This window comes from Salmo trutta, chromosome 10 (genome assembly GCF_901001165.1).
Source record: "Salmo trutta chromosome 10, fSalTru1.1, whole genome shotgun sequence".
Taxonomy (NCBI): domain Eukaryota; kingdom Metazoa; phylum Chordata; class Actinopteri; order Salmoniformes; family Salmonidae; genus Salmo; species Salmo trutta.
Window position 1 is genome coordinate 8049167 of NC_042966.1, and position 18950 is coordinate 8068116.

An 18950-nucleotide genomic window follows, 5' to 3' on the forward strand; every position below is an offset into this window, starting at 1 on the left:
AAATTTAAATTTACCAAAAAATAAATGACTGTGTTTAGTCATGAAATCTATGCAGCCTACTCAATCACTGTTTATAGCTACTGTTTACAGGCCTCCTGGGCCACATACAGCATTCCTCACTGAGTTCCCTGAATTCCTATCAGACCTTGTAGTTATGGCAGATAATATTCACATGGGAAAGTCCACAGACCCACACCAAAAGGCTTTCGGAGCTATCATCAACTAAGTGGGTTATGTCCAACATGTCTCCGGACCTACTCATTGTCACAGTCATACCCTGGATCAAGCTTTGTCCCCTGGAAAAAATATTGTGGATTAAAAAAAAAATCCTCATAATCCTGGACTATCAGACCACCATCTTATAACATTTGCAATCGCAACAAATAATCTGCTCAGACCACAACCAAGGATCATCAATAGCTGTGCTATAAATTCTTGGACAACAAAAAGATTCCTAGATGCCCTTCCAAACTCCCTCCACCTACCCAAAGACATCAGAGTACAAAAATCGGTTAACCACCTAACTTAGGATCTGCATTTAACCTTGAGTAATACCCTAGATGCAGTCGCACTCCTAAAAATGAAAAATATTTGTCACAAGAAATTAGCTCCATGGTATACACAAAATACCCGAGCCCTGAAGCAAGCTTCCAGAAAATTGGAATGCAAATGGCGCTCTAACAAACTGGAAGTCTTCTGACTAGCTTGGAAAGACAGTACCGTGCAATATCGAAGAGCCCTCACTGCTGCTCGATCATCCATTTTTCCAACCTAATTGAGGAGAATAAGAAAAATCCTAAATGTATTTTTGATACTGTCGCAAAGCTAACTAAAAAGCAGCATTCCCCAAGAGAGGATGGCTTTCATTTCATCAGTGACAAAAAGATCCAAAGCGCAGTTGTCTTTGACAAAAAGATCCAAAGCTCAGTTGTCCTGAGTCTGCACAGGATTGCCAGGACCTAGGATCAATGGAGCCACTCAAGTTTTTTTTATCCTGGTCATGGCCTCTATAAACCTTCAAGCTGCATACTGGACCCAATCCTAACTAAACTACTGAAAGAGCTACTTCCTATGCTTGCCCCTGCAATGTTGAACATAATACATGGCTCCCTATCCTCCGGATGTCTACCGAACTCACTAAAAGTGGCAGTAATAAAGTCTCTTGAAAAAGCTAATTATCGGCCTATATCGAATCTCCCATTCCTCAGCAAAATGTTTGAAAAAGCTGTTGCGCAGCAACTCACTGCCTTCCCGAAGACAAATAATGTATACGAAACGCTTCAGTCTGCTTTTAGACCCCATCATAGCACTGAGACTGCACTTGTGAAAGTGGTAAATTACCTTTTAATGGCGTCAGACCAAGGGTCTGCATCTGTCCTCGTGCTCGTACACCTTACTGCTGCTTTTGACACCATTGATCACCACATTCTTTAGGAGAGATTGGAAACACAGTTCATCTTGATGGTTGTACAGTTGTCTCAAATAAAACTGTGAAGGACCTCAGCGTTACTCTGGACCCTGATCTCTCTTTTGACAAACATATCAATAATATTTCCAAGACAGCTTTTTTCCATCTTCGTAACATTGAAAAAAATCTGAAACGTTTTGTCAAAAAATTATGCAGAAAAGCTAATCCATGCTTTTGTCACTTCTAGATTAGACTACTGCAGTGCTCTACTCTCCGGATACCCGGATAAAGCACTAAATAAACTTCAGTTAGAGCTAAACACGGCTGCTAGAATCTTGACTAGAACCCCATAATTTGATCATATTAGTGCTAGCCTCTCTACACTGGCTTCCTGTTAAGGCTAGGGCTGATTTCAAGGTTTTACTGCTGACCTACAAAGCATTACATGGGCTTGCTCCTACCTATCTCTCCGATTTGGTCCTGCTGTACATACCTACACGTACGCTATGGTCACAAGACGCAGGCCTCCTTATTGTCCCTAAAATGTCTAAGCAAACAGCTGGAGGCAGGGCTTTCTCCTATAGAACTTAATTTTTATGGAATGGTCTGCCTATCCACGTGAGAGACGCAGACTCGGTCTCGACCATTAAGTCTTTACTGAAGACTCATCTCTTCTATTACGGGGGCTGAGTCACTGGCTTACTGGTGCTCTTCCATGCCTTGAGTGGGTTGAGTAACTGACGTGATCTTCCTGTCCGGTTTTGCACCCCCTCGTGCTTGTGCTGTGGAGGAGATATTCGTGGGATATATTCAGCCTTGTCTCAGAGTAGTAAGTTGGTGGTCTGTTGATATCCTGTGTGGGGTCTGTGCTTTGGCAAAGTGGGTGTGGTTATATCCTGCCTGGTTGTCCCTGTCCGGGGGTATCGTTGGAAGGGGCCACAGTGTCCACCGACCCGACCCCGTCTCAGCCTCCAGTATCTATGCTGCAATAGTCTATGTGTTGGGGGACTAGGGTCAGTCTGTTATATCTGGTGTAATTTTCCTGTCTTATTTGGTGTCCTGTGGGAATTTAAGTATGCTCCCTCTAATTCTCTCTCTCTCCCTCTTTTCCTCCCTTGCCTTAGGACCTGAGCCCTAGGACCATGCCTCAGGACTATATGGCCTGATGACTCCTGGCTGTCCCCAGTCCACCTGGTTGTGCTGCTGCTCCAGTTTCAACTGTTCTCCCTGCGGCTATGGAATTCTGACCTGTTCACCGGACCTGCTACCTTGTCCCAGACCTGCTGTTTTTGACTCTCTCTCGCTCTCTCTGCCACACCTGCTGTCTCGACCTGAATGCTTGGCTGTGAAAGCCAACTGACATTTACTCCTGAGGTACTGACCTGTTGCACCCTCTACAACCACTGTGATTATTATTTGACCCTGCTGGTCATCTATGAACTTTCAAACATATTGAAGAACAATCTGGCCTTAATGGCCATGTACTCTTATAATCTCCACCCAGCACAGCCAGAAGAGGACTGGCCACCCCTCAGAGCCTGGTTCTTCTCTACTTTTCTTCCTAGGTTCCTGCCTTTCTAGGGAGTTTTTCCTAGCCACCGTGCTTCTACATGTTTGGGGGTTTTAGGCTGGGTTTCTGTATAACACTTTGTGACATCTGCTGATGTAAGAAGGGCTTTATAAATACATTTCATTGATTGATAGCATATTAAAACCATTACAACACCATCTGTTATATTTAAGACAAATCATGTTTTTCCATCTCAAGGACCATTTTAGATTTAAATATAGTTGCATGCAACTCAAAATGTGTTACATCACTGAAAACATTAACCTTTTACTTAACTTCCATATCTTCTATTTTGAGCATTAAGTTGTTCACTTCTCAATTGTTTCCCATCTAGCCCCATTCAGATTAGCCTAATAGCCCAGTAAGGTTTACACTGGTCATATTAAGGGTAGTTACCGCTCATCTAGAGAGCAATTTTAACCACCCTATTATTTTACTCAGCAGAGAAAAACCGACTTTTATAGTTCTGAATTTATTAGAAAGCTTGCTTATCGGAAGTATGTGTATGTTATTGTCATTAATTGCCCTAATGTAGTGGAACCTAGGTGTTATTCTGGTCACGACACAAATCACCTCTGAGAAACTGTATAAAAGGACAAATGTCTTGTAGCAACTCACAAAAAGCTTGCATTTCTCAGTGAAGAATCTCCATTCTCAAGGTAAGATACTTTTCAAAACTTTTCCTCCTGCTCAAACTATCAATTTCTACTTTATACATAAATGCTTGTTTCTAGCTTACTGTATGTGTAATATATGTTTACCTTAATAAATAGCAGTTATTTAGAAATGAATCACAAACAAAAAATATATATTCTGCATTGTAAGTGTAACACATTTTCCTCAATTCCAGATGCGTTTTTTTTTCTCTTCCTGACTTTCTATGCCTCTCTCTTCTATTCTTTCCTCTACCTTGTTTAGTTTTGTCACCATGAAGGTAGCATTGTTTGTACTGGTGCTCCTCTGCGTGGCTGGAATGCTGCATGCTGAGGCCTCGGACCAGTCTGGAGAGAACAGGTAAGATCCTACATTTGAGATGTCTGCCCATTTGATGTTGATGTGGTGTCCCCTGCATGATCTAATATCTCCATTCCTCTCTCATGTTTGTGTTTATGTCTGGTTGTCAGTCTCACAGAAAATGGACAGGGTTTGGGTAGAAGATATGCTGAGTCAACCATTGCCAGTGACATGAGCAAAATCATGGACTCCATGGTTCAGAAGAATTTTGTCAACTTCCTGCTCAACCAGAAGGAGAAAAAGAGCATGTAAGTAAAATTGACCATAGAGTTTGAAATGACTATAATTGCTACAGTTCAGAACTTGATATATTGTAGAAACTGAGAGCAAATTCAGTCACTAACAACAACTATAATAGAATCAAAAACTGTCACAGGTCTAATGTCACTCCGGAGGAAGATCCAGTGGCTCGTTTGTACAACAATCTCCTGAAAAAGCTTGCACTGTGCATCCGCAGCAAGGGACACAGATCCATGTGAGTTCATTCTGTGAAGATATTAACTTCAATATGAACTTCAATATGAATGATTTATTGTGTCATCTTATTATAAGATTTTCCAATTTGTTTCCTCACTACAGGACCCAGTGATGTTTTAAAGAATATCAGCAAATTACCAACATAGGCGAGAGAATTATGCAAAGAGAAACCTGAAGTCAACCACAACATTATGACAATTTAGAGAAAAATGTATGCTTTCTATTTTGTTATGAATCCAGAATGTCTTACCTTTTTCATAAATAATTGCTAAGGGGAAATTAAATTATTGAACTATTAAACAAAGATTGGTCTCACTGGGTAGTAATTTCATCTAGCATTTAGCATGAGAAACATTTCACAAAAGTAACAAATCAAATGGCCCAAAAATCGAACACAGTAATATTTTCACAAATGTCAAACATTTTCACAAATGTCATATCTTAAAAAAAGGGTCCTACTGGTCATATTGAAAGAATAACATGGTCCTTTGCATATCTTGAGAAGAAGAGGCTTCATAGACAACTAACTAGGCAACAACTAGAACAGAGTTTGCTACTTGGCTTTATTATAATAATTTTTGTCCAACCAGGGTGTCAGTAAGTGACAGTAAGTGACAGTATTCAACTCTAGATGAATGGCTATGTCTCTCAACGGGCAGAGCGCACCTTTTCGGTTGGAAGAGAAGATGCGGGCAAATGAATGACGCGGGCAAATGAATGGAGGTAGGACGAAAGAAGATGGAAGAAAGTGGAACATATTATGAATAAATATGGAGTGGGGGATTGCACAAGCCTTCTGGAAGATCTGGTGAAGGAAAGTGAACGTGAAGAGAGTGAGGGTGAATTAATTGTGGTGGCAGGTGCAGTGATGACCGCCGGGAAGGAGCTCAGTGTGGAGAGATAACCGGTGTGGTGAGGAAGGTTGGCGCCAAGTGGAAAAATGGGGATAATTGCTATAGTAGATCAGAGATGGAACCTATCAAGAGTATGGATGTAGTATATGCGCAGAGCTCGGGCCTCATCCCGAGGATGAAAACGATGATTTTGGCCCAGTGGGAGTGAGATTTGTGGAGAATGGATCCTTGCGTTTTAGCTGATCCATATGTGGTATCAAGTTGGGTGGAGAAGAGGTTGGGGATTGTAGAGTTGGTGAGAATAACTCTTGAGTGGAATAGCGATGATTTGTTGTGTTTCTTCAGTCCAAAGAGAGCGGGCACTCCGGATCACGCGATTAGGGACAAGAAATGTGACTTACTTTGCTCTCCGGAGCAGGGAGCCGTTGAAAGAGTGATAGCGGGGTGGCGTTAAGTGTTGAGGATCAGTTGAAATTCAAGATTCCCGGTGTCTGTGACGCCCGCCGTTGGTTGCGGTGGAGAGCGTGGGGGAAACGGAGAAGACATTTTCTGTCCTGCTGAGTTTTGATGTAGTCTTTGCCCGACAAGGTCAAGTTAGGAAGTGTAAGTTATCCCGTGAGAGCTTTTGTTCTGAAAAGACTTTATGGGCATGTTGTAGCAGTGTGTAGGAGGGGGGTTCCAGTCGGATAAACACTCCAAACAGCCTACCCGACCCCTCGGTGGTGTCTGCATGGTCCTAAAGCACACTTATACGGTGTTTAGTATCACATTCCAATGATAAACTGGGGGGGACTGTCCGGTGAAAGAAAGGAAGGTTGAGGTTGTCAGGGTTAGAGTAGTACAGAAAGTATCATATGCCGAAGCAGTGAAGAGAGTGGTAGAGGATGATGGTTACAGGGTGAGGGATACTGAGAGGATTCCTGTGAGTAGGCAGAAACCAAGAGAGCGTGATGGGAAGAATATGTGCTTCAGTAAGGTGGGCTTTTTAGCATTCATAGCCATGGTTGTCAGTTGTGCTGCAAAAATTGATTGGATATCATAGAAAATAGAGGTTGTGGTGGCAGCGGCTGAGAAGTACTTGGGATTGGGAGGATTTACTGCAGAACAGTTGCAGTGGGTGTTGCGTGGTAGTGTTCTGTCCTCCAAGAGCCATTGGTCAGGAGTAGGATTGGATAGGGTTAAATGGTGGAATGGGGTGGTGTTTTTTTAATATATATATATTTTTAGAAAGGGCTAATAGTTGGCAGGGCAATTTTTATTTTCCTTTTTCCCAATTTTGTATTACCTTATCGATAATTTTATGTAGGTAGGCCGTGAACGACCTCACACACCAGTACAGTAGGTAGCGGTGTATCCACCTAAAAGTTGGATGTTATCCACCAACTAAATCCCAAAGAAGAAGAAGAAGAAGCCATGGATGCCCTGGTGACAGTTAGTACAGAGATAGCCAAGGCCCTGACAATAAAAGAGGAGTGTTGTGTATTTTGACATTGAGACAGCTTACGATACCATGTGGAGGGAAGGGTTGTTGATCAAGTTGAGTGCATTGGGGGACGTCTGTATAACTGGATCATGGACTTGTTCGATAGAGTCATACGGGTCAGGGTGGGGTCAGAATTGTCAATGTGGTTTGAAGTGGACAGTGGTACTGCTCAGCGAAGTGCCGTTACTCCTGTGTTGTTCACCTTGATGATATATTACGTATTTAAGGAGGTGGGACAGGGAATGGGTGTGGCATTGTATGCTGATGATGGTGCTGTATGGAAGAGAGGTGGGAATGTGAAATATGTGATGGGGAAGATGCAAGATACTGTGGGAGTTGTGGACGATTGGTCTCTAACATGGGGGTTTAGGATGTGTGTGGCCAAGTCCTGCTTTATGGTGTTTTCCAGGGAGAAGGTTAAATATGTTAGGCTGCAAATGTAGGGTCAGGATATAGGTAGGGTGTCTGGATTTAAGTATTTAGGTAAGTGGTTTGATAAGAGGCGTACGTAGGAAAGAGACATGTTGAGTATATTCGAATTAAGTGTAGGAAGGTGCTGAACCGCATGAGAGCAATGGCAGGTTATGGTTGGGGGGTTGGATAGACAAACACTGTTGTATATGTACCAGGCATTGATCATGTCATGTTTGGGTCATGGGTGCTTTGTATATGGATCGGCAGCCAAAACAGTACTACAGTCAAGGGCCCTGAAATTGTGTGTGGGTGCCTTCAGGACGACATCTGTTGAGGCTTCGCAGGTGGATGGTGGGGAACTGCCACTGAGGATAAGACGGGACAAACATCATTAGCATACTGGACGAGGTTGAAAGGGAGTTCAGAAGGACATCCTGCGGTCACGGCAACCTGGGAATGCTGGGAGCGAGGAGGGGATAAGCAGAGGGCGTACGGGGGGACAATCGGGCAGAAGGTAGTAGAATATTGACTGGGGGAGGGAGAGCAAGGGCTGGCAATTGCATTGGGGAATGTTCCTGCTCGGCTGTTTCCAAAACCAAGTGAAGATGTGGACATGATTGAGGGCAGGAGAGAATGGGGTGAAGACTTGAGATGGTGTGTGGAGAGATGTATAGATAATTCGTTTTATTTGTATTTAATGATATAAACGGACGGTTCAAAGGATCCAGTCAGTGGAAGGGTGGGGGCTGCGATGTATATCCCATATTTCAATGTTAGAGTATGTAAGTGGTTAACTGATTGTGTCAATGTATGCGGCAGAGTTGATGGCCATGATTATAGGTTTGAGATGGGTGGAGGAGGTGAAACCACTGAGTGATGATCTGCTCTGATTGGGCTGCAGTGTTGAGTAGTGTGAAGATGGGCAGGTCGGATAGAGGAGACTTGTTTGTGGAGATGATAGTGCTGTTAATGGGATTGGAGAGGATGGGAGTGGTGATAACCTTTTGTTGGGTTTCCGCCCATGTGGGTGTGGAGGATAATGAGAAGGCTGATGTGGTTGCTAAGTGTACTGTGAGGCAAGAGGGGGTAGATATTCAGGTCCCGCTGGGTCGCAGGGAAGTCAAGCCCTTGTTCTGGGCTAAAGGGCTCAATCTTAGGCAAAGGGAGTGGGATGCTAGTAGTAAGGGGAGGCAATTTTATAGCATGCATCGGTCAGTAAAGGAAGAGGTGGGGAGTATGGGATGTGGGAGAGAGGAAGTTGGGTGGAGTAGACTACGGTTTGGGCACACAGGTTTGAATGCCACGTTGTGGATGATAGGGAGACATGAAACAGGTCTGCGCGATGAGTGCTTAGTGGAGGAAACGGTGGAGCATGTGTTGATATTTTGGAATTGTATGACATAGACGGGGGGAGATTGTGTGAAAGGGTTGGGGTTTGGGTGGTGTATTTCGGGGGAGGGAAGTGGTGTCTAGGGCTCTATTTCTCCTTCTTAGAGGAACAGGACTAATTAAGAGAATTTAATGTAGTTCGACCGTGACTTCCCTCACACTCCAGTACAGTAGGTGGCGGTGTATGCACCTTGAAAGTTGCGATCTGCAAACGCAATCCCAAAGAAGATGTTAACTTCCAGGTAAAGAAGCGTATAGTCAGTTAGCTCTCAAATGTCACAAAGAGTGCGGTATTAGTCGACTTCAGAGACGTGTGCATGGAAAGTATTATTGAATAGGTACGGAATGCCGACACTCATCACATGGCTGCAATAGCCAAAAAAGCATTTTGCGAACTAGCATGTTACTTTGACCGTTCAACTGGAAACTAGCTAGCTAGCATAACGGTAGTAGTGTCATCTTTTTGCTAGCTAACGTTAGTCCTTTTTTTGACACCAACAAGATGCATAGGAGAGGGAATTTGTTTGCCGTCATGTTGTCTATAGATGAATGTGCCCATCTACAAAATGTAAATAATCAAGTCATGGCATTGCAGTCATTTTCATTAGCAGCAAGAAATACAAACATCTTAGCCAAAACACTCTATTTTCTGTAGGTCAAGTATAAAGAGAGGGGGACAGTTCTAGCTGAGGATCAAATTGTTCAGGTAAGCCCAATAAGTCGTGTGGGTGTGCAAGTGTGTCTACTTTGGAATGCTATTTAATCCATGTAGGTAATGAACTTGCTGCCATTGTAGAAAGATCTAACCATCATGGTCTTTTAGATGTCAAAACAGCTGGAGACCTTCAAATCTAACCTTGAGGAATTTGCCAGCAAGCACAAACAAGAGATCCGTAAGAGTTCCCAGTTCCGGGTCCAGTTCCAGGAGATGTGTGCCACCATTGGAGTCGACCCACTTGCCTGTGAGGATCACAACTGTGTCGTTTTTTTTTCTTCTCTAGTAGCCCATTAGTTAAGGGTATTGAATGTTCCTTAGTAATTTTTTATGCATTCTCCATGAGGTTTATGCGTTGTATTTATTCAATTAATTGATACGCAACCAGTTGAGGGTTTTCTGTGTCATTGACAGCTGGCAAAGGCTTTTGGTCAGAGATGCTTGGTGTGGGTGACTTCTATTACGAGCTGGGTGTGCAGATCATTGAAGTTATGCCTGGCCTTGAAACACAGAAATGGAGGTGAGGCTTCTTTTGGAACATAGTGAAAGTCATAGCAAAACACTGCATTTGTAATGTGCCTTTCATTTCTGTTTTATCTCTGTTTTAGGACTTATTACCCTGGATGAGCTCCATCACAGAGTGTTGAAGGGAAGGGGGAAATTTGCTCAGGATGTGAGCCAGTGAGTACCATCAGACAAATATTTGAAATGATACATTCAATTGTGTCTCCTAAGAAATGCAGAAAGTCAACATTTATGATCATATTTAATACAATAATGCACACAGTTATTCATACACTTTTGTGCAATTTCATTATGAAGTTGAAATTGTATCTCTATTCTCCACTCCAGAGGTGACTTGGTGCGGGCCATAAAGAAGCTGAAAGCCATGGGGAACGGCTTTGGGATGATTCCTGTTGGAAGCTCTTACCTTGTGCAGTCAGTGCCAGCAGAGCTCAACATGGACCACACTGTGGTACTTCAGCTGGCTGAGGTAATCCTTAATTTCACCTCTTGAGTCTGTATCGTGTGGCTACCTAATCAGAAGAAGGGCTACGTTTCAGTGAGTGAGATCAGAGAGTCTCTCAAGTGGGAGCGAGAGTGTGTCTGTCATGTGCTGGTAAGTTTAGGAGGAGGAGGAGGCGGTGGTGTTGTAGTACTCGAGTCTGGTCTTGAGTCCACATATTTAGTGTCTTGGTCTTGTCTCTGTGTCGGATATATTTTTACTCGGTCTTGACTCTCTCTCGTACAATGAGGACTCGTAATTTCTTGCAGAGACCAGCGGAGTGAAAAATTCCAAATTATCAGCTCCCATTCAGTCAGCCCTTAACTGCTTCGCCAGGCCAAATATCCACACTCCTTTCATGACACATGAATATCTTATTTGCACGTAACGTTACTGTCTTTTACTATCGTTGAAAAATATCATTAAACTTTGTCAGAATTTCCTTGATTTTGTGGTAGGGAAGAGTGGGGGACATAGTGAGTGTCCAAATTTCACACAATCAGTAAGGGGAGACTTGGGGAAGTTGTAACATATTTCATCCTATTATCTATTATAGATCTGTCAGGGTTAGTGGCAGGTAGCCTAGTGGTTAAGAGCGTTGGGCCAGTAACCGAAAGGTCGCTGGTTCAGAATCTGCTGTTCTGCTCTTGACTAAGGCAGTTAACCCCCAAAAACAGATGTTCCACGGGAGCTGATGACATGGACGTCGATTAAAGCAGACCTCTGCATCTCTGAGGGATTGGGTTAAATGCGGAGGACACATTTAGGTTGAATGTATTCAGTTATGCAACTGACTAGGTATCCCTTTTCTTTGTCTATTTGCCCTCGGCATGCATTTTTTTTCACCACTCTCTAAAGAATCCATATGTACTTCTGAAATATGAACACATTTTGAACTCTTATTATGGTGGCGATTTGACACAATTACAACCATGGTCTTGAATTGGACTCACATTTTTCTGGTCTTGACTTGGTCTCGCTGCCCTCCCGGTCTTGGTCTTGACTCGGTCTCGATTTGCTCTGGTTTATGTGGTCTCGAACACAACACTGGGAGGAGGATATTTTACAGAAGGAAATTGTTAGCTACACACTAATTAGGACTGACAAAGGACCATAGAACCATGGTTCTTGATTTAGTTTTAGCTCCCCAGCTATAGAGCCAGATACCTGCCAAAAGGTTGAACGTACGTATCGTTAGGACCGTAAGAAAAGCCATGCGTAAATGTGAAATGTAATCTGTGAACATAAAAACACCATGTTACGATCACGGACTAACATTTTAGGCTTGAACAAATCTTGTGAGGCAATTCTGACGTACAATAAGAGCGTTCAGAGTTTTTGCAGTTTTTATCTCACCAACAACAACAAAGACGTACACCAAACGGCCTGTGAGGAGTGCTACCCGAACAAGCATAACACATGGTTTCAAGTTAAGTCTCCATTCTCTATTACTCGTCAGTTGAGTTTACTTCACATTTAGGTAGCTAATGTAATGGATTTTTTTGCCAGAGCAAGTCTAGATAGCGCTAGCTGTACTTTGCCTACAACAGTGAAGTTTCAGTCCGCTAGGTGTATCTCTACAGCATGGACATATCTCTGGGTGGCATTGACATCCCCATGCAACGGTCTACAGGGAGGAGGTGAGGGCCCTCGGGGTGTGGTGTCAGGAAAATAACCTCACACTCAACGTCAACAAAACAAAGGAGATGATCATGGACTTCACATCGACAAGACAGTAGTGGAGAAGGTGGAAAGTTTTAAGTTCCTTGGCGTACACATCACGGACAAACTGAAATGGTCAACCCACACAGACAGCGTGGTGAAGAAGGCGCAACAGCGCCTCTTCAACCTCAGGAGGCTGAAGAAATTCGGCTTGTCACCAAAAACACTCACAAACTTTTACAGATGCACAATCGAGAGTATCCTGTCGGGCTGTATCATCGCCTGGTACGGCAACTGCTCTGCCCACAACCGTTAGGCTCTCCAGAGGGTAGTGAGGTCTGCACAACGCATCACCGGGGGCAAACTACCTGCCCTCCAGGACACCTACACCACCCGATGTCACAGGAAGGCCAAAAAGATCATCAAGGACAACAACCACCCAAGCCACTGCCTGTTCACCCCGCTATCATCCCGAAGGCGAGGTCAGTACAGATGCATCAAAACTGGGACCGAGAGACTGAAAAACAGCTTCTATCTAAGGCCTGTTAAACAGCCATCACTAACATTGAGTGGCTGCTGCCAACATTCTGACTCAATCTCTAGCCACTTTAATAATACAAAATTGGATGTAATAAATGTATCACTAGTCACTTTAACAATGCCACTTTATATAATGTTTACATACCCTACACTATTCATCTCATATGTGTATATACTGTACTCTATACCATCTACAGCATCTTGCCTATGCCGTTCGGCCATCGCTCATCCATATATATTTTTATGTACATATTCTTATTCATTCCTTTACACTTGTGTGTGTGTGTGTGTGTATAAGGTAGTTGTTGTGAAATTACTTGTTAGATATTACTGCATGGTCGGAACTAGAAGCAAGCATTTCGCTACACTCGCATTAACATCTGCTAACCATGTGTATGTGACCAATAAAATTTGATTTGATTTTGCATGCACCTTATCAAAATATGACTAATTCAATATTGCACCGTCCCATTCTCTGGGGTCTGTCTGCAATCATAACCAGTAGTGTCTACCAGGAATAATGACACATAACCAGTAGTGTCTACCAGGAATAATGACACATAACCAGTAGTACAGTGCCTTGCAAAAGTATTCATCCTTCTTGGTGTTTTTCCTATTTTGTTGCATTACAACCTGTAATTTAAGTAGATTTTTATTTGGATTTCATTTAATGAACAACATAGTCCAAATTGGTCAAGTGAAATGAAAAAAATGACTTGTTTCAAAAAATAAGAAAAGTGGTGTGTGCATATGTATTCACCCCCTTTGCTATGAAGCCCCTAAATAAGATCTGGTGCAACCAATTACCTTCAGAAGTCACATAATTAGTTAAAGTCCACCTGTGTGCAATCTAAGTGTCACATGATCTGTCACATGATCTAATTATATATACACCTGTTCTGAAAGGCCCCAGAGTCTGCAACACCACTAAGCATGGGGCACCACCAAGCAGGCGGCACCATGAAGACCAAGGAGCTTCCCAAACAGGTCCGGGACAAAGTTGTGGAGAAGTACAAATCAGGGTTGGGTTATAAAAAAAATATCCCAAACTTTGAACATCCCACGGAGCACCATTAAATCCATGATTAAAAAATGGAAAGAATATGGCATCACAACAAACCTGCCAAGAGAGGGCCGCCCACCAAAACTCATGGACCAGGCAAGGAGGGAATTAATCAGAGAGGCAACAAAGAGACCGAAGATAACCCTGAAGGAGCTGCAAAGCTCCACAGCGGAGATTGGAGTATCTGTCCATAGGACCATTTTAAGCCGTACACTTCACAGAGCTGGGCTTTAAGGAAGAGTGGCCAGAAAAAAAGCCATTGCTTAAAGAAGAAAATAAGCAAACACGTTTGGTGTTTGCCAAAAGGCATGTGGGAGACTCCCCAAACATATGGAAGAAGGCACTCTGATTAGATGAGACTAAAATGTAGCTTTTTGGCCATCAAGGAAAACGCTATGTCTGGTGTAAACCCAACACCTCTCATCACCCCGAGAACAACATCCCCACAGTGAAGCATGGTGTTGGCAGCATCAAGCTGTGGGTATGTTTTTCATCGGCAGGAACTGGGAAACTGGTCAGAATTGAGGGAATGATGGATGGCGCTAAATACAGGGAAATTCTTGAGGGAAACCTGTTTCTGTCTTCCAGAGATTTGAGACTGGGACGGAGGTTCACCTTCCAGCAGGACAATGACCCTAAGCATACTGGTTTAAGGGGAAACATTTTAATGTCTTGGAATGGCCTAGTCAAAGTCCAGACCTCAATCCAATTGAGAATCTGTGGTATGACTTAAAGATTGCTGTACACCAGCGGAACCCATCCAATTTGAAGGAGCAGTTTTCCCTTGAAGAATGGGCAAAATTCCCAGTGGCTAGATGTGCCAAGCTTATAGAGACATACCCCAAGAGACTTGCAGCCTTAATTGCTGCAAAAGGTGGCTCTACAAAGTATTGACATGGGGGGGGGGTGAATAGTTATGCACGCTCAAGTTTTCTTTTTCTTTTTTTGTCTTATTTGTTTGTTTCACAATAAAAAATGTTTTGCGTCTTCAAAGTTGTAGGCACGTTGTGTAAATCAAACGATTACAAACCCCCCCCAAAAAAATCCATTTTAATTCCAGGTTGTAAGGCAACAAAATAGGAAAAATGCCAAGGGGGGTGAATACTTTCGCAAGACACTGTATCTACCAAGAATAATGAAATAGAATAATAATAATAGATGTTTGGTGAATCTATGAATTATGTATGACCACTGGAGTCTTTGCCACTCTATTTTTTTATAGAAATATTTAGATATTTATTTTATCACTCAAAATCTTGCCAAAGCATATTCTGTAGGAGGGGTTAATATGAATGTAAAAATAATTTTGACATGATTTATGTGAATCGGGTCACTAACACATAGACTTTGAAATGAACAAGGGAGATGTTAAAAGTAGGCTAAGTCTGGCGTAAGCGTATTCCCACACTTTACAATAACTCTGTTGCAGTGGTCTTAGGTAGTCTCCGTATAGGCTATTCCCTCCATCACGACACTGCTGCCGAGTTGAAGAGCTTGTGATCTCTATGCAGCACCATGCTCTTTCGGAAAAGCATCCCTCAGCCTCAGAAGATACCATTCTACAGGCATGCAGTCATAGTCATTATACTCTAATGTAGGCCTATTTGCCTACTAGCCAAGTAAAGTGCAGAGCATGCATGATGCATGCAACTTGTCATTTCAACATATTTGAAGATTTAATTAATCCTTCTTTCAGTTCAGTTAGTCAGTAGGTCATCAATTCAGTCATTTGTCTGAGTTGCTATAGGAACTAAATCAAAGAGAATAGAACAGTTTACCCATTTGTTTATTGAAATCAATGTGTATTCAAAATAGTCTAAATTCTCCAAAGTTCTTTTAGCCTATCACTTTAATAATACAATGTTTAATTTAGGCCTATCCAAATAAAAAAATAGGCCTTCAACTTGTAGGCATTGCAATTTAGGCTATAATTTTGGGTACTGGTGTCTTGCGGACAAATATTTGAACTCCCATTTGTGTTTTGTAACTGTATAGGGCTCACCTTTAAAAAGAGACCCTAGCTCATAGGCCTCTAAATATAGCCTCAAAATAAATGTTGAACAAAATAGTTGAAGAAGCATGTGCAGTGGCTGATATGGAAAACAGGTTTGTCATATGCTATAGATGGTCTTGACCATTTGGGACCCCTTGTCTATTTCACTCATATAAGAATATTTTGAAGATTAATGCACAATGCAGAGGATGAGAGGACGAGAGTACTAATGGTCAATAGGGAATTGTCAATGGAAATAGTTGTTTTTCAGTTCAACAGCTTTTTAGAATCTGTGGAATGGCAGTCCTGAACTCAGAGCTACGTGTGCCATGTTTTCTTTAGTCTGTACATTGAGTCTGGAGCAGGATACTTGTTATTTGGCCATTGGCCCAGTTGTACTGCAAGGACTTCTGATTGGTCAACCCCAGGCTTGGGTGTGGGGTTATAAGTGGCATCCAGTTTCTTTGTTCTGTGGAGAAAAGCTGAGGATAGGGGGAATGAACATCTACCATCTACAGTTGAAGTCGGAAGTTTACATACACTTAGGTTGGAGTCATTAAAACTTGTTTTTCAACCACTCTACAAATCTCTTGTTAACAAACTATAGTTTTGGCAAGTCGGTTACTTTGTGCATGACACAAGTCAATTTTCCAACAATTGTTTACAGACAGATTATTTCACTTTATAATTCACTGTATCACAATTCCAGTTGGTCAGAAGTTTACATACACTAAGTTGACTGTGCTTTTAAAGAGCTCGGAATATTCCCGAAAATGATGTCATGGCTTTAGAAGCTTCTGACAGACTCATTGACATCATTTAAGGTGTACCTGTGGATGTATTTGAAGGCCTACCTTCAAACTCAGTGCCTCTTTGCTTGACATCATGGGAAAATCAAAAGAAATCAGCCAAAAAAATTGTAGACCTCCACAAGTCTGGTTCATCCTTGGGAGCAATTTCCAAACGCCTGAAGGTACCACATTCATCTGTACAAACAATAGTACGCAAGTATAAACACCATGAGACCACGCAGCCGTCATACCACTCTAGAAGGAGACACGTTCCGTCTCCTAGAGATGAACATACTTTGGTGCGAAACGTGCAAATCAATCCCAGAACAACAGCAAAGGCCATTGTGAAGATATAGATACTTTTGTATATATATCCACAGTAAAACGAGTCCTATATCGACATAACCTGAAAGGCCGCTCGGCAAGGAAGAAGCCACTGCTCCAAAACCGGCATAAAAAAGCCAGACTACGGTTTGCAACTGCACACGGGGACAAAGATCGTACTTTTTGGAGAAATGTCCTCTGGTCTGATGAAACAAAAATAGGACTGTTTGGCCATAATGACCATCGTTATGTTTGGAGGAAAAAGGGGGAGGCTTGCAAGCCGAAGAACACCATCCCAACCGTGAAGCACGGGGGTGGCAGCATCATGTTGTGGGGGTGCTTTGCTGCAGGAGGGACTGGTGCACTTCACAAAATAGATGGCATCATGAGGTAGGAAAATTATGTCGATATATTGAAGCAACATCTCAAGACATCAGTCAGGAAGTGAAAGCTTGGTCGCAAATGGGTCTTCCAAATGGACAATGACCCCAAGCATACTTCCAAAGTTGTGACAAAATGGCTTAAGGACAACAAGTCAAGGTATTGGAGTGGCCATCACAAAGCCCTGACCGCAATCCTATAGAATATTTGTGGGCAGAACTGATCAAGCGTGTGCAAACCTGACTCAGTTACACCAGCTCTGCCAGGATGAACGGGCCAAAATTCACCCAACTTATTGTGGGAAGCTTGTGGAAGGCTACCTGAAATGTTTGTCCCAAGTTAAACAATTTAAAGGCAGTGCTACCAAATTCTAATTGAGTGACCCACTTGGAATGTGATGAAAGAAATAAAAGCTGAAATAGATCATTCTCTCTACTATTATTCTGACAATTCACATTCTTAAAATAAAGTGGGGATCCTAACTGACCTAAGACATGGAATTTTTACTAGGATTGAATGTCAGGAATTGTGAAAAACTGAGTTTAAATGTATGTAAACTTCCGACTTCAACTGTACCTCCCTGCATAACATCTATGATTTGTCCTTTTCAAATAAATCTATTTTTCTCCCCCGATTTACTTTGGGGTCTGTGTTATTGGAGAATGACAACTACTAACACTCAGGACAGGTTATAGCCAAGCCTTAATCAATATTTTGTTTTGTCTCATTTATTGATATAGCCTCTGTGTGATGGGGTTGTGCAACTCAAATGGCAATAACAAGCCTACATACCGAGTGGAATTCACTAATACAAGGCCTACAGTCCGTGCTCTTAAAATCTGGGAAAATGTGTGATTCATTTGGTTACATGATCACCACAATACCGCCATGCAGCTATAAATATGTATTATGCAATTATATGGCAATTATATAACACAACAGCATGGCATATTTAGGGAGCGGAACAGGCCTAGCCTAAATCATATTTACATTCCATTTTGCAGCTCAGGCGTTTATTCTAGACAAGGTTCTTCTTTGTATTTATCATTCTCACACAAGTCATTTGCTGATGGCTCAAGCCTATACCACGTAATCTACTGGTATAACGTCGTATTGAATGCAGTTCTAAAACAAGTTCTAGACTTTTATTTTGGAAATGAAACCTGAAGCTGCAAAGCAATTAACATCTGGGCTAGAGTTGCTTGATTGACTAGCTACATTCGGTTCATGTCCTTTGCAGATGCCACATTACTGACAAAAGTTTGCATTAAAAAAAAGATCTGTAACCGAGTAAAGGGAGACGTAAAGTAAGATTTGAAAAGTGTAAGTGTTCATTCATAGTCGTAACACAGGTTTTGTATGTTTACAGATCAATTGTAACGTTTACATTTCATGTTTCACACATGGCTTTTCTTACTATCTTAACAATTTATGTATGGATTTTCTTATGATCCTAATGATATGTACGTTGAACCTTTTGGCAAGTATCTGGCTCCATACCCACCATCCTAACACACTCCTTGTTGTCCTAGGAACACCTGTTGATAGAGGGCTTGGCATGGTTGGATTCCCAAGCTTCTGGAGAGCCACACTATGGCTGCCAGCCCTCTTCTCGGAGCTGACTTCCCTTGATGTCACACCTGAAGAGGCCAATCAGATGACGCCTTAAGAAAAATAGGATTTTTGGAAAGTCGGGACTTTTTGATGAACAATGTGTGCATGTTGCAAATGTCCTGAATTGTAATGTAACTTCAAGGGTAGGTACACGTCATCTTGCTTCCCATCAGTGATTATGGAGATGAAAACTAGGTTAAATGTTATGTTTTCTGTGGCAGTTGTCAATCATGGATTTGTTATACAGTTTTA

General features: G+C 42.2%; 1 protein-coding gene and 1 pseudogene across 1 annotated transcript; both read left to right on the plus strand.

Moving 5' to 3' along the window:
* The first annotated feature begins 3588 nt into the window (after window positions 1–3588).
* Window positions 3589–4773, plus strand: LOC115200834 (gastric inhibitory polypeptide). The gene is made up of 5 exons (XM_029763957.1): window positions 3589–3637; window positions 3897–3992; window positions 4103–4240; window positions 4369–4467; window positions 4572–4773. The coding sequence occupies exons 2-5, from the start codon at window positions 3907–3909 to the stop codon at window positions 4579–4581; spliced, it is 333 nt and encodes a 110-aa protein (XP_029619817.1). The 5' UTR covers window positions 3589–3637; window positions 3897–3906; the 3' UTR covers window positions 4582–4773.
* Window positions 4774–5318: 545 nt separating this feature from the next.
* LOC115200790 (vacuolar-sorting protein SNF8-like) lies at window positions 5319–12004 on the plus strand (annotated as a pseudogene).
* Window positions 12005–18950: the final 6946 nt, after the last annotated feature.

What these genes read in the sequence shown, in the direction of transcription:
- LOC115200834 (XM_029763957.1), top strand. Translation starts at nt 3,907, where the DNA reads ATGAAGGTAGCATTGTTTGTACTGGTGCTCCTCTGCGTGGCTGGAATG. An exon ending in GACCAGTCTGGAGAGAACAG is followed by an intron (nt 3,993 to 4,102) that starts GTAAGATCCTAC and finishes TCTGGTTGTCAG; the next exon opens with TCTCACAGAAAATGGACAGG. An exon ending in CAGAAGGAGAAAAAGAGCAT is followed by an intron (nt 4,241 to 4,368) that starts GTAAGTAAAATT and finishes AAACTGTCACAG; the next exon opens with GTCTAATGTCACTCCGGAGG.